We start from the raw sequence: 18474 nt of genomic DNA, 5'->3' as shown, positions 1-18474 counted from the left end.
GCCCCAGTACCTCTATTAAAAACAAAAACAAAAATAAAAATGAGTTGTAATGTCTATAAATAATTTATTTTAAACATTGATAACTAATGATCCTAAGAATCATTTCATCAAGATGGTCCACTAGTCTCTATTTCTCCCACTCCTAATTTTAGGACCTACTACCTTAGTCCCAATTTATATATTTGAGAACACAATGTCTATTTCAATTGAAACAAAAGTGAAATTCTATTTCAGACTTGCAGAGGTGATAGACAGCTTTAGTAAGATAGATATTTTGGACCTTAAGATTTTTATTACTGAGATTTGCTCATTCGTTAATTAAATGCTTGTTGAATGCCTCCTGTGTGCCAGGCATTGTGCTAGAAGCTGGGAAACAGTAAAAATTATTTCAGATACCTTTAACCTGAAATTCCAGCATTCCTGTGAAACTGGGAATAGGGGTGGGGGTTGAGATGAGGGGGGAGCATCTTCATGTGGAAATGTCATCTCAAAGAAGAATCAATCCCATGAGATTTAAAATTTCTTAGCAGGTATTTTATATTTTGTCAAGTATGACAAAATAATGCATAAACCAGCAATAGAAGTTATTCTTCAAGCTGCATATAATAGCTGGTGTTCTTAAGATTGATAGTCTTGCGGAAGACGAGAGGGAGTTTACGAGTCTTCCTAGAACTGTAGCTCAGTAAGTGAAAAGACAGATACCTCAGGAATCTCAAACAAAAATAAACGAGTTTACAAGCTGATCTACTAGAACTTGCTATTTCAGTAAGGCGGCCACATGAGGTAAAGAAACTAAAATCCTCTCTATTTAAACTGTGATGCAGTCGATCACAATGGTTTAAACCAGTATTCCTTTGATGAACTGAGCATCTTAAGATTTTTTTTTTTAAGTGGTCATGTGGATACTCATTTAAGACTTCCAAAACTGCCATCTTACTTGAAAAGCAAGAGCATCCAAAGAGCCATGACCAAATCTTGTCTTGTGGGTCTGAATGTTTATCACCATCTACCGTCCTCCACATGGTCCTCTCCTATTCTTGTTTCATAATTTTTAGGCATGGCCAACTAGAATCTGAGAAGACCAGAGGAAAGTAAAAGTATACAGTATACAAGGGAATATGCAAGAGGCTTTCTTCTCAGCCCACCTTGTGTATAACATCATACTAGGCACGCCTCTCCTGCTCACAGTTATATAACTAAAGGTGTTCTGAAAATTATCATCCATTAAAGCATCAATGAGTACATACTAAAAGAAGATTCAAGTGTCTTGGTACCATTTGGTCAAGCTCACATGTGATTCTGGATTAACTTAAAAGTTCCTTCCCTAACTTCCTATCTTTCCCAAATCCAATCTTGGGTGAGTTAGTTTGATAAAGACCTTACACCATCTTTTAATAATCTGTGGATTATGAGGTCAGTTACCCACAATACAAGGAAGGAAATGGACTAAAGTTACCCAGAGCATTTCCCTCAGTTTCTTTATCTGTATAAGGATAATAAAATCTATTTATTATTCACTGGACTTCTGTTGCCTAAATGATATACTCTGAAGCCTCCTCTTCAACTGATCTGAACCTCCACTTTGTGCCAATCTTATAAATGTATATTGCTTAGCAGTGTATATGTATTTCACATGTATCATTGTATTTAACTATCATAGTAAGCGGATACATAAGAATATAGGCTGCATGAGTACAGAGGTTTTTGCCTGATTGGTCAAGTGTTGCTGTCCCAACACCTACAACACGGCTTGACGCATTGTAGGACCTCAAAAAATATTACTTATTGAACAAATTAATGAGTAACTATGAGATTCAAGGGCAAGTATAATGTACATTTTTTTTTCTGCATGAGAAAACTACCATCGAAGGGATTAAGAGACCTGACCAAGACCACATGGCTATGAAATGGCAACACATGTACGTAAAGGGAGGTTGCTAGGCTCAAATCTAGCATCCTTTACGTTACTCTCCCTCTCGCGTGGGCATGTGTACTCTCTTTAGATTTAGAGTGTCAGGGGAAGTAAAGCCACAGATAAACACAGCACATTTTCCTAGAACAAGACTTATATGAAGTTACTTTAGAAAAAAAAGTAATAAATATATATTTTTAATATACATATATTAAAGTAACCTCAGTCATGGAGGGGATTTGGGGAACTCAGATTAATTTCAAAGACAAAACATGAATCTGGAAACCCCTCTGACATTTGCAAACAGCCACGTGGAATCTCACTGCGACCTCAGTGTCCCCGGTTCTGCTCCGTCAGCCCTCGAGGCACTGAAATGGTGAAGCCAGAGCAGCACCTCAGCAGAAAACAAATACCAAAGCACCCACAGTCTGAGCACACCTGGGGCTTTGATTCAGCTCCGATCCCTCCCCAGGGCTGGAAGGGAGGGGCTGTTGCTCATCTATCTATCCAGCTGCCTCGAAGGCTTCCCTTCTTCATTTCTCTCTCCTGGGCGGTTCATGCAGCCTTGGTCTTCCTCTTCCTCTCAGCAAACAGGACCATAAACTCATCTTTCACTGCTCCAGACCAGCATTCTTTGAAGTGGGGTACATGTCTGAAGCAAAGCCTACATTTCTCAAGGGGTTCACCACCACAGCTATAAATGAGTCAATTTCCAAAGCCCCAACTTCCAATTATTTCCTTGTCTAAAAAGTGATCAGCCTGGGACCATGACTGTGATGAAGGGACACCCATCCCCTGAGGAGTGGACACTGTCCTCACAAAGGTTCTTCTCCCACTTCACAAAAGCAAGGCGTCTGCATCGCCTTCACCAGATCTTTCTAATCTGCATTACCTTGGGTGTAAAGATCGCAGGATGACTAACAAAGGAACAAATAAAAATGCTGATGCTTGTCAAGCGGTGCAAGTCTCCAGCATTTGGGTAACTCCTTTTCTAAGACAGGTAATTTCCAGTTCTTTGTTTTAAACAACCTGAAATCTTTAAATAAAAAGAGTCTTATGGCCAAAAGAAATACAAAATACTAGGTTTCAACTTGTGTTTTTTGTTACAGAAAGTATGACACAGTGATCAGTGGACACCTTCAAGCACAAAGCTATATTACTGCTTTGGGAAAGATCTCCGGTGTTCTTACTTGCTGCAAGTAATAAATCCTTCCTTCTCCTGAAGAGAGGGGAATCAAACAAACGCCAAAAACTGTATTACACTGGGATACAATTCTGTAGGGGAAGGGAAATGGAAATACGAATTTAAGGAGGAAAAGGAAAGGTGTAAAAATTTTAACTTTTGAGAACTTATTCATGCATTTTCAAAAATGAATGACACTGGGAATCAAATATAGATCCTACTCGAGTTTTTTAAATGATGTAACAACGGGGAGGGTATAGCTCAAGTGGCAGAGCGCATGCCTAGCATGTATGGGGTTCTGGGTTCAATCTCCAGTATCTCCTATAAAAAACTTAAGTAAATAAATAAACTTAATTACCTCACCCCTTCAAGAAGAAATTAAAATAAATAAATAAAAATTTTTTAAAAATGATGTAACAATTCAAAAAGTCAGTATTTACAATATGCTGAAAAAATGATACCCTTTGCAACTATTTAAAGTTAGGCTGAAACGTATTAGCAATTAGCTTAAAATCACGTGCTCAGGGCGCAGGCTTTTACAGAATCTTTAAGGTGCTACAAGAGCAAAAAGTTGGAAGAACACTACATTCGAACAACCCTTCCGAGCCCTTCCACGACAAAACACTGAAGAGACAGAGGATGAACAATTTCCCCATCTACCCAGCTTTGAGTGAGGCTGGGCTGGAGATGGGGTAGGGATTAGCGCTCTCTCCACCCTCTCCTTGGTCATAAACACAACCTGCTCCCACAGCCAACAGTTTATGAAGATTGACGATGCGGTTAAATACCTGATCTTAACTGCACTGCGGACTAGCGTTAGACCTCAGATGATGAGATGTATCTTAGTCCTAAGGAGAACCTTAGATGTACTTTTTTTTAGTCTCCAGAAAGACTCATGAGGCAATGCCAGAAAGGCTCACTAATTTTGTATTTATCTCATATGATGACAAATGTCACCACTGGGGATGGAATATTGAATGCGTCTATCTGACTGGTATTTCATGAGGGACATGCATGATGCAAAGAACTGGAAAGCTCTTTACTTGTTGTGTAGTTAGTATGTTAAGAACGGCTGTGTCCTGAGGAGTAATCTCAACAGACACACCTACGTACCCCAAACCCACAGACCCCACTTTTTCCCTTCTTCCTCTGATTCTGTACTCTCTTCTCTTCTGCCCCTTACCTCTTTTCGGCCACTCCTTTGGGAAGCAGAAAGTCTTTGAAATATGATGGATGAGGCCAGCACTTAATTTGGTGTCTACACTGTTTTAAAAATATTGACTTTCCGGTCCTCCAGCTCTCAGAGAGACAATGGGGCTATTTAGAGCAGATGTCAGACCTACTCTGAACCTACTCCCATTTAGTAATGAGGAGGTAGTACAGTTTGAGATAAAAGGTCTGTCTTTAAAGTCAGAAAGTTGGCTGAAAAGCACAGTTCACCATTTACTAGGTATGGCGCTCAATTTCTCTAAATCTCAGGTTCCCAAAGTCCTTAAAATGAGGTGCTAAGGATTTAAGCCAATATACGTCAAGCACCTAGAAATGTACCAGCACATAGTAGGCATTCAATAATCAACAGTTATGAAATTAGGTGTTTAATGGTCTTTAATGATTGCTTAAAATTAGCCAATAGTTTTCTCCTGGCATACTGTCAACTATTGGCATGTTTTTCAATTTCTTCCTAACCTCTTTGAAAACAAGTGATTTGGCAAATGACTACCTTGCATGCTTAAGTATAGGGCGTGCGTGAGTAAAATGTACCTGCAGTACTAAAACCGGCAAAGGACACACACAGGAGGAGGACTGCACGAAAACTGAGAAAACTTCACATATAGCATTTATAAATAGGGTGGCATGTCCTTCACATGTTCCAAGCATTGCTGTGAAAAATAAGCACAGAATCTATGATCAACTCTTTTAAGGTCTATCCAAATTTAACTGGTAATCTAACACTTTCCCCTCCATCAAAATAGCAAAGTTTTTTTTTTTTTTTGGTTGCTTGTTTTTAAGGTACTTAATATTTTAAGGCTGTAGGGAAACTGGTACTCCCACAATTCTCATTTGCATATAAACGAGTATAACCTTTGGTCTCTAAAGCAATCTGGCAATGTATATCTAGGATTTAAAAAGCATGTACATGCTTATTTAGCAGGAAAGGAATATATCCTAACCCAAACAAACAGATTTATGTACAAAAGTATTCATTTTATCACAACTTAAAAATAGTAAGCAAACAAACAAAAAAACCCCAAATAAACAAATAAATAAGCAGCCTGATGTCCACTGCAGAGGGCTAGATACATGGTACAACCATCATCCCATGGAAAATCATGCAGCTATTAAAATTTTTTTTTTAATAAGATAGGATTAAGTGAAAGAAGCAAGGTAGAAAACAGTATTTGGCTAGGATTCCAAATTTGTGTATGCCACTATGATTCTGAAGCAGTAATAAGAGAAAATTTACAATAAAGAATTGGACTGACACAGAGTGATCAAAATCCATTCCACAGTTTGAAAGGACACAGTGTTAAGACTTGCTGCCCACGTCCTGATTTTAAAAAGAAGTGTGGGATGAGTACACTGCTGATTCAGATCCTTTTTATGAATGGAGGAGAAAAGAGAGCGGATAATAAAGCTAAAAGTTATGTCTGCAACTGACATTCAACCTCTTTAAACTTTTAGTTTAATGGAACTTTTGGGTGACTTTCACACCTCATGCGTCATGCTCGCTGCCTGGCTAAAAAGTTTTAGTGGCATGTGCAGAGATGAGAGAAGGTTGGAATAGGTGAGGATTCATAACATTCCACTACACATCATTCTGCACAGTAAATGAAACACTGCACAAACACACACACACTCTTCCCCTGATTCAGATCTTCACATCCATATTTAAAACACCCCTACTCTAAGTAGAAATGCCTCAACACAACACCTGCCCCTCCCTGAATTCATGCGTACTTCATTCCCAGTTTTAAAACTCCTAGTTTATTCCCAAAGCCCACCATTACCACCACCAATCAAACCAGCTAGTAAGCACAGCAAGACTGTTTCCCAGCTTTCATGAACTTTCCTGCCTTTATTTTTCACATCAATACTTCAAATGCCTAATCTCACCCCAGAGATAAGAAAGGGAACAAAAATGCCTTTGGACGTTTATACATCTCATGTTACGCACTCCTGGACTCCAGAAAAGGAGGAGTAACCCAAGGCCTTGTGACTTGAGATGACATCTTTCTGCTCAGTGCTCTTCTGACTTGGCCTGAGTGGCCACAGCTCTATCTGCCTGCCTGCCTGCCAGCCTGGGCCCAGGTGCTTCCAGCAGCCCCACAGCAGAGCAATACATTTGTTTCTGCGTACAGTCTGAAATCGCAGGAAGGCAAAATCAACTTAAGTTGTTACGAAAACACAAGGGACAAAACACACCTAAATCGCCACATTATACATGACAACTCTCAAACTGAAAGGTATCTACTTGCTCGACAGCATGCACATCTATCTGTTTGCAGATGTCACCCTGAAGAACAAACAGCTGGGAGATGTTTGGCTGGTTTCTGCTTGTCCAATTTCAGGAAACACAAACATTTTTTAGTTCTGAGCTCAGGTTCCAAGTCAATATAGGTTTTGGTGACTTCAGTTTTTTTCCGGGCTAGAAATGTGCTAAGCTAATAATTAACCTTAAGCATACCATCACTTCTACTGAAAACATTTTCTACACATAGCCCTAAGTTACTTTCAGTTCAGTTAAACAAAACAGACAAGCTGTAATAAAAGGTCTCTGAGAAATGTGATCCCTTTCATTGGTCACCCAGGAGCTTTCCCCCTAAAATCTGCTGCTTCTCCTGGGGGAGGGGGAGGAGAGCATCCAAAATAAAGATGCCACCGAAAGCACAATTATTCTGTAAGAAAGTTGCCTAAGATAACTCATCAGGGTTTCCCAGGTTGAGTAATTCTTGCAGGCGGGTGGGGAGGGACAGCTCGCCTCCAAGATTACTATCTGCAGAGATTTCCCTTATGTTGATGATTTTTTTTTCCTTTGCGTCCTTTTTAATTATACTGCAGGGGCTCTGATTTTCACATCTCTAGCGGCTGCTGGGGGAGTTGAGAGCAACGCGCCAGGGCTGCGGCAGTCGTTCGGGCCAAGTCCAACGCTGGGGGGCGGGCAGCCCACTCCCCACCCGGTCCCACCCTCCCGGGCACAGGCGCGCACACCCGCGCTGAGACTGCGGTCCACGGGCGGGGACTCACCGCTGTCCAGCCGCGCGATCTGGGGCAGCCGGTAAGTGCTGACCAGCAGGTCGAGCGGAACGGCCACCGAGCTCCACTTCACATCCTTCAGGCTGCAGCCCAGCGAGGGCGCCGGGTCCATCTTCCCCGCCTCCTCCGGCCCCGCGCTCCCGCCGCCGCCGCCGCCGGCACCACCCGCGTCTCGGCGGCCGCCGCTGCTCGCGCTGGCGGTCTGGGGCGCGCGGGGGGCGCCGGGCGCTCCGGCCGCGGGCAGCTATGGGGGGGCGCGGCGGCCGGGACGGAGGGAGGGAGGGGGCCCGCGGCTGGCTCAGCTGCCGCTGCGGGGCATGGCTGGAGCGCCCCGCGCGCCCTCAAGCCCGGACAGGACTCGCAGCAGCCCCGCGGCGGCGGGCGGCGGCGGCGGCCGGGGTGGCTGCGGCGGCTCCCGCTCCGCCTCCTCCTCTGGCCCCGGGTCTGCAGCTGCGGCGGCCGCCCGCTCGCCTCCTCCTCCTCTTACCCCTCCTTCCCTCCGCCTCGAGCGTGTGAGGAGGAGCCGCGGGTCTGAGAAACGCCATAGCAGCGCTCCCAGCACTGACTAATCAACAAGGTGCGAGCAACGCCTGCGCAGCTCCGGGAGACACCGCCCCCGCCCCCGCCTCCCCGGCGCCGCCCGCCCCGCCCCGCCCCGCTTCGCCCCGCCCCGCCTCCCGCTCGGCCTCCGCCCCCAGCGGCCGGGCGGGCTCGGCGCGGCGCCGGCTCCACGGTCCGGCCGCGGCGCCGGCGGCTCGGCGCGCTCCGCAAGCTTTAGCTCTCGCTCCCCCGTCCGACCGCTCCGGCGCCCTGCAGCCTCGCCCGGCGCCACCGCGCGCCCAGACTCCTTCGCTGCCCAGGGCCTCTCCGGAGGGCGCCCTGGAGGAACGCAGCGAGCTCGAGGCTCTTTCTCAGCCGTCGTGTCGGGCACTCTCCCGTCCACCCCCCACCCTGGCACTGGAGTTGCTACCACAGGGCGCAGCAGAGACCTATTTGGAGCCCATCTCTTTAGAGTGCCACGGACAGACGCAGAGGGGAAAGGCAGGCGGGGAGCATTCCTTAGCTTGCCCCCGCACCCCCACTGCCAGCCCTACAACTCTAGAAAAACGCGGCTGGAAGTTAGTCCGCCAGTCCAGACGTTGGCTGCTAGGCGGAATAAAAAAGGCCGAAGCACCAAGAAGCAGAAAGGTAACGAATGATCAGTACCCACACAAGGGAGGGTGACCGTCGGTTTAGTGCCGTCATTGTGTGGACAAGCTGCTGGAGACTGGGGGATGAGGCCCCCAGCAGCCACAGACACGCCAAGGGTTACTGGGAGATGACAGGGACCAGCTGTTGTCACATGCTCTCCTCACTCATTTCTCTCCCAATCTTAAAGGTTGGAATAATTCCCCGTTTCTAGATATGCCTACCATGACGTTCGGTGGTTTGGCAAGATTACACAACTTGTAGAAGACCGGGCTGGGATTCAATCCCACAGTCTGCTTTCCATGACAGGCGGTCTGTTCCCCCCCCCCCCCCCCCCCGCCCCGAGTATTGAGTAGGGCCTGCTCACTGCAGACGGAGCTCAGAATGTAAAGGTGGCTGGAGCATTTCTGTTTCTTTAGGCACCTCTTTTTTATGTGCTGATTTTTTTTTTAGCATTACTGTACACCAGCAGAGGTGAATGGTTGCTAGGTGAAAGGGTTACAGGTCAATACTTTATATTTTCCCACACATATTCAGTGTTCAGGGCATGAGAAGGCAGAACAAGCCACCTGCTTCCCCCGCGCAAGGGGACCTGAAAGCATCCGCTGCCTCTCAGTGGGCTGGTTTAGGTCTGTGCCAGTGAGTAACCCTCTCCATAGCAATCGAAGAAAAACACGGAGATTCTTCTGCTCCCACTTCTGTGTCCTCTCACTCTTGAAGCACCGGCGATAACTTACGCAACGCTCTTGCTGAAAGTTTTGACTTTTGTGTCATTGCAGTAAAGTTTTTGGAAAAGTCTTGGGGGAAAAAAAATGGAAAAGATTTTAGTGTATATTCTACTCAGAATCACAAGTCCTTAAAGTTCTAAGTTTGCTCACAGAAAGAAGACTTTTTAAAAACTATAAGGAGCTAAGTGCCAGTTCTTTTTTTTTTCTATCCAAATAATCAGTCATTTCCGGAAATAAAGCCCAGACTCCAAAAATGATAAAAGAAACATTTGAGAATAGATAGAGTCAGGGGTCCTTCAACCAATTAGTAGGTCCTAAAACTTTATATGGTAGATTGGTTTTTAAAAAAATAACTTTCTGCTACTATTATATCCTTTTAAAAGCTTCAGGGAATAAAAGTAGTTCCCTCCCACGAAAGAATTGGTGACTTATGACCTAAAGACAAGATAAAAAAGTAAAAAGATTAAGCAGTACATTTTTTTTAACCAGTAAAGAACTTAAATTAGATTTGCTCTTATTGGTGACCTTACAGAAAAGTTTTCATTTTAATCTGAGTATTAAAGGGAAGAAATTTTAATGAGCTACAAATTCTTACATAAGTCTCCTGTCCTGGCAGAAGATCTTTGAGGAAGATCTCATTTGTAAAACAGAGAGAGTTTTGGTTAAACTGCAGAAAAAAGAAAATCAGCTGAGAAGGGTAATCTTTCATTCTGGCTGAACTGCATTTCCAAACATGGTATGAGGAAGTGTGTTTCTTAAGATTTGGGGGCCAATGCAAACCAGGTATATAAAAGCGTAACAACTGGATACAGGGGCAAAACTTACATAAGATTTTGCAGTTTGTGAAAAAGGAACCTCCAAGAAAAATCTGTAAAGCAAAATTCAGTGTGCTGGTCTCTTGTTTCTAGTGAACACCTTTTTAATTGGAGATTTGTGGGAGGCAGCATTTTGTGGTGATTAAAAATATTGTCTCTAGCCTCAGATGATGTGGGTTTGATTGGTGGCTCTGCTCCTATTTCAGATCTTGGGCAACTTGCTGTTTCCTCCTCTGAAAAAAGGGGACAATTGCTATAGACTGAATGTTTATGTTCCCCCCACAATTCTTATTGAAAACTAATTCCCAGGTGGTGCCTTTGGAAGATGATTAGGTCATGAACAAGAAAACAGGCCCTCACTGGACACCGAATCTGCCAGTGTCTTGATCTTGGACTTCCCAGCCTCCAGAACTGTGAGAAATAAATTTCTGTTATTTATAATCCCCCTAGTTTATAATATTCTGTTATAGCAGCCCAGTCAGACTAAGATAATACTAATTGTTCTCACTTCTGAGGGTTGATATGAAAATGTAATCGTGTATGTTGAGCATTTAGAACAGGGCCTGACACATAGGAAGGGCTATGGGTTATTAAAAGAAGTTCTGATTTTGAAGGGACAAAATTTAGAGAAGAGATAAAGAGGTCCATGGAGTTGTGAGGAAATGATGCAATTTTGGGAGACTAGCTATGTCTGGCAAGGGGCAGAGAGCATCGTTCCTCAGACTGGAAACCCAGATGCCTGCTCTGAGCTGTGGGACTTCACTCGCCCAGTCTTGAGTCTGTGGGGTTATTGGTCCACAGTGAGCCAGGCCTGCTCCCCAGCAGGTCTGTGCAGTGGCCATGATGACTCTTCATACGCTGACCTAATGATGCTGTAAGCCCAGGAGTGAACCTGGCACATAGTACTGCAGGACTCCTACGAGGGACACTTCACAGCCTCCTGACTGTGAAACTTCGGTTTGTACACACGTAACTCGTTAATTCTCTACATTATCAGCTTTGCAAGATAAAAATATTACATGTTGGTTCTCCTCTTATCGGAATGTCCTGGGTCACATAATATGCTAACGGTCAAGTGTGATATCAAAGTTCATAAGCCCTGGTGATTTTCTGGGTCTCTAAGCTCGTCTCCTTTTCAGCTAATTTCCATGCTGTCACCAGAGCTAACTTAAAAATCACTTTATGCCTGAAGCCGTGTACAGTATCTGTATCCTCATTGTCAATGGAATGAAGTGTAAAGCCCTCTGCGTGGATAAAAGGCTCTTCCTTTATGTGGCTGGATCTGCCTCTCCAGCCTGATTTTGACTGACTACCTTCTGACATCCTAGAATCTAGTAATAGTATCTTTGTGTAGTTGCCCAAATGTGCTGCGCTAATACAGGCCCTTGAAGAGGTGGGCTTCTCAGCTTGGAATGCCTTTCTGCCTTTCTCTTCTGTGAAATGCTGTGAAACCTCTGAAGAGCTGACCCCTCCTCTCCCTGTGTCACCATCATACCTGGCAATACCCCTTGTAATTGTGCTAATTGCACTATGATTTATTGTCTATTTTTACATTGGCTTTCCCTACTAGACCGCAATTACCTGTGGCCGCTAATCATGGATCTTACTCGCCTTTGTTTCTCCAGCTCCTGCTCCCATGCCTGGCACCTGGAAAGTGCTCATTTAAAGTTTGCTGGATTGAGTAATCAGTGGCCTGAGCCATCCTCTCCCTCTGTATTATTTCACAGGACACTGCCTCTCTGGGTTATAAATGGTGAATATTCATCAGGTCTAGAAATTTTCAAGATTTTTAAGGTTCTGATTCCATACAACAGTGGTTACTATTAGATTGGCCCCCAATTCTTTACATTCATCTGAAATTTTAAGTTTTATTTAAATCGAGTTCTGCAATTTTGTCACCAAACTAGAAATGTACCTCTAGACCATCAGTTACAACATTTACTAAGACTGTTAGCATGTTGTTTGTTAGCTTATTTGTGGTCTCCTTTGCCAGCACTTTACCCGCAGAAGGGCTTGTTTTATTATGTTTGCATCCCCCGTGTGTGGCACATAGTGAGCTCTCTCTATATGGATAGATTAATCAACCTACTTCTTTATCTGTCTGTCTCTCTATCACCTAGCTATCTATCAAGAGATGGATAAATGGATAAATGAACGACTATAAGGAGCATATCCCATATAGGTACTTTTAGGAAGGATTTAAAAACGTACTCAGAGTTTTACTTTGTCATCTCTTCCTTTCTTCCTTTTGACATAAGATGTGCCTTTCTTACGTAGATCAACAAATAATACATATATTACAGTGTCAATATAGAAATATTAAGGAAAAATATCCCAAATTGCAAATTGGATTTCATAGGACAAGTTTGCTTTTTTGTCATTATATACAACATATCCCCATTAAAAAATACGTATCATGTTGCAAACCAGTATACACATACATATATAATCAAAAGAAAAGTTTTCCAAAAGAAAAATTTTCCAAAGTAATACTTTTTGTATACTTCTAATGCACACTGAATCTTGATCTTTTAATCTATTCTTTTCTGTTTAATTTTTTTTGACAGTAGTAATGATCTACTAACTTTATTTCACAGTCCATAACACAAGCTACAGTGTTAAAAATGACCATTTTAAGTAATAGTTCTTTTTGTGCATTAAGTGTTTGCAATTTAGCAAATCAGGGAACATTGTAGCTGAAGTTGTAGGAACTTCTAAAATTCAAGAATAATCAAAAATATAAAAAGCAAGTGATAATCTAATTATTGAATTTACCAAAATGATCATCATGGGGTGTGTGTGTGTGTATGTGTGTGTGTGTGTGTAACTTTACAGGTTATAGGTTTGGGTTTATGAAGAAGATAGCTCTTTGTAAATTGTATTTTTCCTCCCAAGCAAGCACACGACTTTAATCTGAGAAGCTGCTGGTAATGAATAGTGGTCCTGGCTCTTGTGTACTTTTGTAAACTATGTGCAAAGCTTTCCAAAGGAGTAGTTGAGTGATTCCTAGTTTAGCTATACAATTCTGCAGTTTTAATAAGTACTTTACTAAAATAAAGCACAATTACTAAAAAAAACCCACACAATTACTAACTAATCACTAATTATTCATTTTGCATATGTTAATAACTTGTTTTTAATCATACATTTAACATATGAGTTAAAGAAATAGAAGCTTAATTGCCTAGATCAATTATGGAGATAAGCTAAGATTCTTTCTACCTAGAAAAGTATATGGTTCATGACATAATTTATATTCTCTTAATAAACGTATTTAATGTCACAAAGCACAGGTAGAAAACCTTTCATTTTGTTTTCATTGATGCTTACATAATAGTTATTATTAAATATTTCTTGGTGCCGAAAGTCTTCACAGGATACATACAAGTTTGTTGTTTGTGTTCTGACGATTTAAAGCTTGAAAGGAGTTTTAGTGTCAGAGGCAGTTTCATTTCTAAGTCTCTCCCTTGAAAGATAATGAGATTTTAGCTCCCTGCTGACAAATCTGCTGAAGAAAGGTCATCATATGTTTCCACCCCTCTTTTGTAGTAAGCAGTGAAAAGAGAAAGAGTGTGGTTCTGCTGGGCACCTCTTCTGGATACCCGGCTACACTGGTCCAAACTGAATGCATCTGTCTTCCATGACTGCTCTCATATTCAAGGTCTTGGCTTATGAAGGCTGGGGTGTCCCCTTAATTTACTTAGAATTGCTGAAGATCATACTTAATTTCTCTAGTAGATTTTCTACTCACTCTCAAACCCACTTCTTAAAGGGTTTGTGCCTTTCCCCGCTGCTCAGAAACAAATTTTAAGAATTTTCCCAAATGGTGTTTAAATGTCTATTTTATATAATTTTTAAAATATGGAAAATCCAATGAAGAAAGATAATGACCTATAATCCCATCATCCTGAGTTAACAATGTATGACTCTTCATCTCTTTGGTTCAGCCTATAATTTTGTAGTCTGCCTTTCCCACTGATTCTACCATGTTGATATGTATTCCAAATTGTGTTTTTTTAGAAATGACTGTATAGTATTCCACATATGAACATACCATAGTTTATCCAACTCTTTATGATTTGGCATTTTTATTGCTTATAATTTTTCTATTATTAATAACATCTTAATGACTGTTCTTGTAGGTAAATCTTTGGGCATATTTATGATTCCCCCCCTTAAATCCCTGTAGGGAGAATTGCTGTATTAGAAAGTACAAACTTTTTTAAAGGGCTTTGATACATACTGCCAATTTACTTCCCCAAAATGTATGAATTTTTACTTCCACTGCTTGGAAACTGAAGAGTCCACATTATCTTTTCTTTTTACATAATTAAGCAAAAGCTTTTGAAAATACTTAAACAAGTATTATGAGCTAACAAAAATTGAGCATAGTTAGCCATTACTACATATGACATGAGGTCGAATTTAACAAGAAAATTACCAGAAAAAAATAGTGCAGTACCCGTAAGAGGCCACCAAACATCAAAATAAGAAGCAGTAGGGGAATATTTATGTATGTAATTATGAAGATAATGCTTTTCGTGCTTCTGTTCAAGACCTACATTTGTAATTCCTGAGCTTGTAATTTTTTCTATTTCTTGACTTTATTATTATAGATAAATTAATACCTTAAATTTTTTTCATCCTCACCATTTAATCTATAGAGAGAGATAAACATATCTAGCTTAAGTTGATCTGCCCTTGAAATCACGCTACATTTGAATAGGCGCTCAGAAGTCATGTGGTGGGGAGACCATTGAGTTCCACTCGGCTCTAGCTGTTCAAGCTAGTATAGTGGATGGGAGATGGTACCATTAAAATGATTATGTAGACTTAACGATAGGTCTCCTCACTTTACCTGTTCTGACTCTGTAATTGTAAAAGAAATCTCTGCTTTCCTTCCCAAACTCTCACCGAAATTCTGTTTTGAAATACATTTATCTTGCCTTATTTTTGTACCTCAGATGATTAAAATGTCTTTTTTTCACTATTGCATTTGTAGCAACAATTTAAAGACTTACCTACTATTTTCAAATATTTTGTCATTCTATGTCATCTAGTCTCTGTAGTTTTTTTCCTTCCTTACCACGTGCTTCAGAGTCATACCTGAGCACCTGCGAGTCACAGTCCATTCTTTCCCAAGGATTCAAGTCATTTGTCATATTTTTTTGAATTGATATAAATGGGGATGAACTCCCTAAAAAGGAAAAGAGAAAGACAGAGAAGGAGGAGAAAGAGAAGAAGGACAAACATATGTAATAGTAATATAAACTTTGCTCTTTATATGTTCTAGGTATAAATGCTTTGTATTTACCATTTTTAAAAAAGGCTAAATATGTCAATTTGAAAATATTAACTATATACCAATTTATCTATTACATATATGTCTAACTTACCAGAGTTTAGAAGGAGAAAAAATATTTATAATAATTATTGGAACAGCAGCCAAATCTAACCTATTGTTGATATGTTTATTATGGTAACTAATGCCCTTTCAAAAGAGCACCATACTATAGTCTGTCCACTTTTCCATTCATTAAAATTTTAAATGTAGTTTGATTAAATTGCTATATAAATATTCACAGCTCATCTCCCACACTTCATTTATCTATCCATCTATCTGTCCACTCATTCAATAAATATTTATTGAACACTTACCTGCCAGGCACTATTCAAGCCAATAGGGATGCAAAGATGAATGCTTGTGCTCAAGCGTCTTAATCTAGTAAGAGAGCCAGAAACAGTAAATGAATGTAATTACAATCCAGTGCGGTAAAGGTTAGAGATGTGTAATGGTATTTTGAGACTACAAAGGGAGCCTCTTACTTGGCAAGGAATTGGATGCGACTTCTTGGAGGAGATGACCAACTAGAGAAGCATGCAAGAGAACGAATCAGCCAAGTCACGCCGGTACACGGGGAGAAGACGAAGACGTGATCCCCAGGGAAAAGGAGCAGCAGTCTGAGTAACAGCATGGAGGCGAGAAGCAGCCTATTGTGTGGGAAGAACTATAATCAGTTTGGTTTTGCTGTGTCTTGAGATTTGAGCTCTGGAGTGGCTGAGATGAGGCTGGGAGTTAGACAGGATTCAGACAGGAGAGATTTGTCTGCCTGTGAAGGAACTTGAACTTTATCATAAAGGACCTGTAATAAGTGATCTGTGGTGTCAGTTACGGAAGCTACTTCCAGGTCTTCAGCAATGAATTTGTTAGTTAGGTTTGAATTTTTGAAAAGGATGTTTTGGAAAGATTATAAACGATAGATTCAAAGAAAGAAACAGAAAACAAAGGAGAGGCAGTCGGAGAAGCTGGTGGTAGGTGATCAAGGGTTGAAACAGGACAATGTATTCTAGAGAGGAGAATAAGTGAACAGATAGAAGATATTTATTAAGGAGGTAAAATCCTCAGAACCTGTTTATTGATTCACTTCGTGGGATAAAATAACTCTCCAAAAATGATCATGAATCCCCTGGACACCAACCAGACCTGCACAGAATCCAGTATGGGTAGGACATGGTTCGTGTCCAAAGACAAGGATGAGAAGCCAACAAGAATTTTGAAATAAAAATAATAATATTAGACTATCAAGTCAACCCGTTCTAGGTCAAGTGGAGATACAGCAAAGTCACTGTGAAGAGACAGGACAATGCCCAGATCAAGACAGTCTTTATTGACAGTCTCAATACTTGACAGACTCTAGCAGCATTGTTCACCTCCCACTGATCCTGTTAAACTGACTTTCTTTGCTCTGACAACATGCCTGCCTAGCATAGAGCATTCCTCGTGGATCTCTTTCTTGAGGCCCTGGGAATGATGATTCCTTTAACGGTTACAGGAAGGGAGAGACTTGTGAATATGTCGGAAGATGAGAATCGGTTCAATTCTGGATGTGTTAAATCTGCGCCACCTGTAAAATATCCAGATGTGAAGTAGACAGTTGGACGCAGGGAGCTGGAGTTTGGAAAGAAATTAAGGACAAGGATATGTATTTGGTAGTGGAAGCCATGGGAATGAATAAAATTTCCCAAAGGACAGAGATGGCAAAGAGAAGTGGGACAATGACAGAACCTTGAGGGATTCCAACAACAGAGGCAGACCCAGCAGAAGACACTGAGAAAGAATGGTTGGAGAAATAGGAATAAAGTGATCTTTCTTTGAATGTTTTCCTTTTCCCGTACAGGTTCCTTCCTTTAACTTCCTACATGATGCCATCTCTTGGTCAGAAACAATTTTGCCCTTCTCTGTAGAATTTTGGGTAACTGTGACCACAGTGATAATAAATCATGGTTATCTGTGTGCTTTTCTCAAACTCCTTATTAAATAGTAAATTTCTTGATGGCACAATCAAGATTTTATCTGCTTTTGCGCTAACAAATTAGCCTGCCACAATGTCATGGATGCTGGCAGAACACAGTAGACTATTGGATCAGAGACAAAAGATTTATTACTCTTGGCTCATCAGGCAGCATGGACTTCATATTCACAGCAGTTCTCCTTGTCCCCCGAGTCCCATGGGGTGGCTCAGAATGGCCCAGGTGGATTCTGCCTGTGCAATGAGTTTGTGTGATGGCTCAGACACCCGGAAAAACAAATCTTTAACAAGCCAACCTGACCTACCTTTTCCCCACAAGGAGACGTTACTTCTATTACTGGACGTTACAGAAACTGCCCTCTGCTCCAAAGGGAGACGTTATCTCTACCTTCTACGGCTGTTCAGTGTGCACACATCCTTGAAAAGACGGCCCAGAGCAAAAGCTGTCAATGCCTCCGCTCACAGATGTGCAGAAACCCTGGGGACCCGTGGAGATTTATCTGCCCCTAGGCATGCCTAATGTCTCACATGTATTTAGGTACCCCTTCCATCTCCCAGGTACCCACATGCCTTGCACATGACAGGTTCTGGTAAATATTAGTTGAAATGTGACTTAGAAATAACATTAACAACAGAGATAGTTTAGAAGACTTTTCTCTAGAATTATTTATAATAGGCCAGTATACAGATTGCTTTTAAGTTCTGCTATTTAGATAAAAAGTTCAGTTATGACTGTAACCTCCCTGAGAGCAACAATGTGTATTAATCATTTTTGCTTCCAGAGTCTAAAACAGAGCCTAGAACATAGTAATAGATAAACAAAGATTTGTTAAATAAATAGAAATTCGCGAAGGATCAGACAATCCAAATGATGCAGAATTGGGAAGCAGACCGCCCTCTTCAGCCCTCCACGACTCCTTGGTAACAATACTAGCAGTTTTTATATTCTCCAAAACGTCTCAAGAAAGGAAGACAAAAACACCAGTCCCTCCTTAATGCTAGGAACTTGGTGGATTATTCCTACGCAAAGCATTTGTTTTTGAAACATCAAGAGCAGTTTGGATGTCAAAGATATGACGAAATG

At 41.6% G+C, this 18474-nt stretch overlaps 2 protein-coding genes across 2 annotated transcripts in view; one reads left to right on the top strand and one right to left on the bottom strand.

The window, feature by feature from the left end:
* Positions 1–7473, bottom strand: part of GAREM1 (GRB2 associated regulator of MAPK1 subtype 1) — a 162659-nt gene extending 155186 nt beyond the window's left edge. Inside the window, exon 1 of the mRNA XM_006205071.3 lies at positions 7341–7473. Within this exon, the coding sequence (XP_006205133.1) occupies positions 7341–7461 (121 nt within the window). The 5' untranslated portion in view covers positions 7462–7473. The remainder of the gene's footprint in view (positions 1–7340) is intronic.
* Positions 7474–7666: 193 nt separating this feature from the next.
* Positions 7667–18474, top strand: part of LOC140688924 (uncharacterized) — a 203904-nt gene continuing 193096 nt past the window's right edge. The window contains exons 1-3 of the mRNA XM_072948892.1: positions 7667–7878; positions 8048–8537; positions 10390–10493. Of these exons, the coding sequence (XP_072804993.1) occupies positions 7667–7878; positions 8048–8537; positions 10390–10413 (726 nt within the window). The 3' untranslated portion in view covers positions 10414–10493. The remainder of the gene's footprint in view (positions 7879–8047; positions 8538–10389; positions 10494–18474) is intronic.

The sequence above is a fragment of the Vicugna pacos genome, chromosome 24, assembly GCF_048564905.1.
Source record: "Vicugna pacos chromosome 24, VicPac4, whole genome shotgun sequence".
In the NCBI taxonomy this organism is placed as follows: domain Eukaryota; kingdom Metazoa; phylum Chordata; class Mammalia; order Artiodactyla; family Camelidae; genus Vicugna; species Vicugna pacos.
The sequence above is the reverse complement of the archived record's forward strand: the minus strand, read 5'-3'. Positions and strand labels throughout refer to the sequence as shown.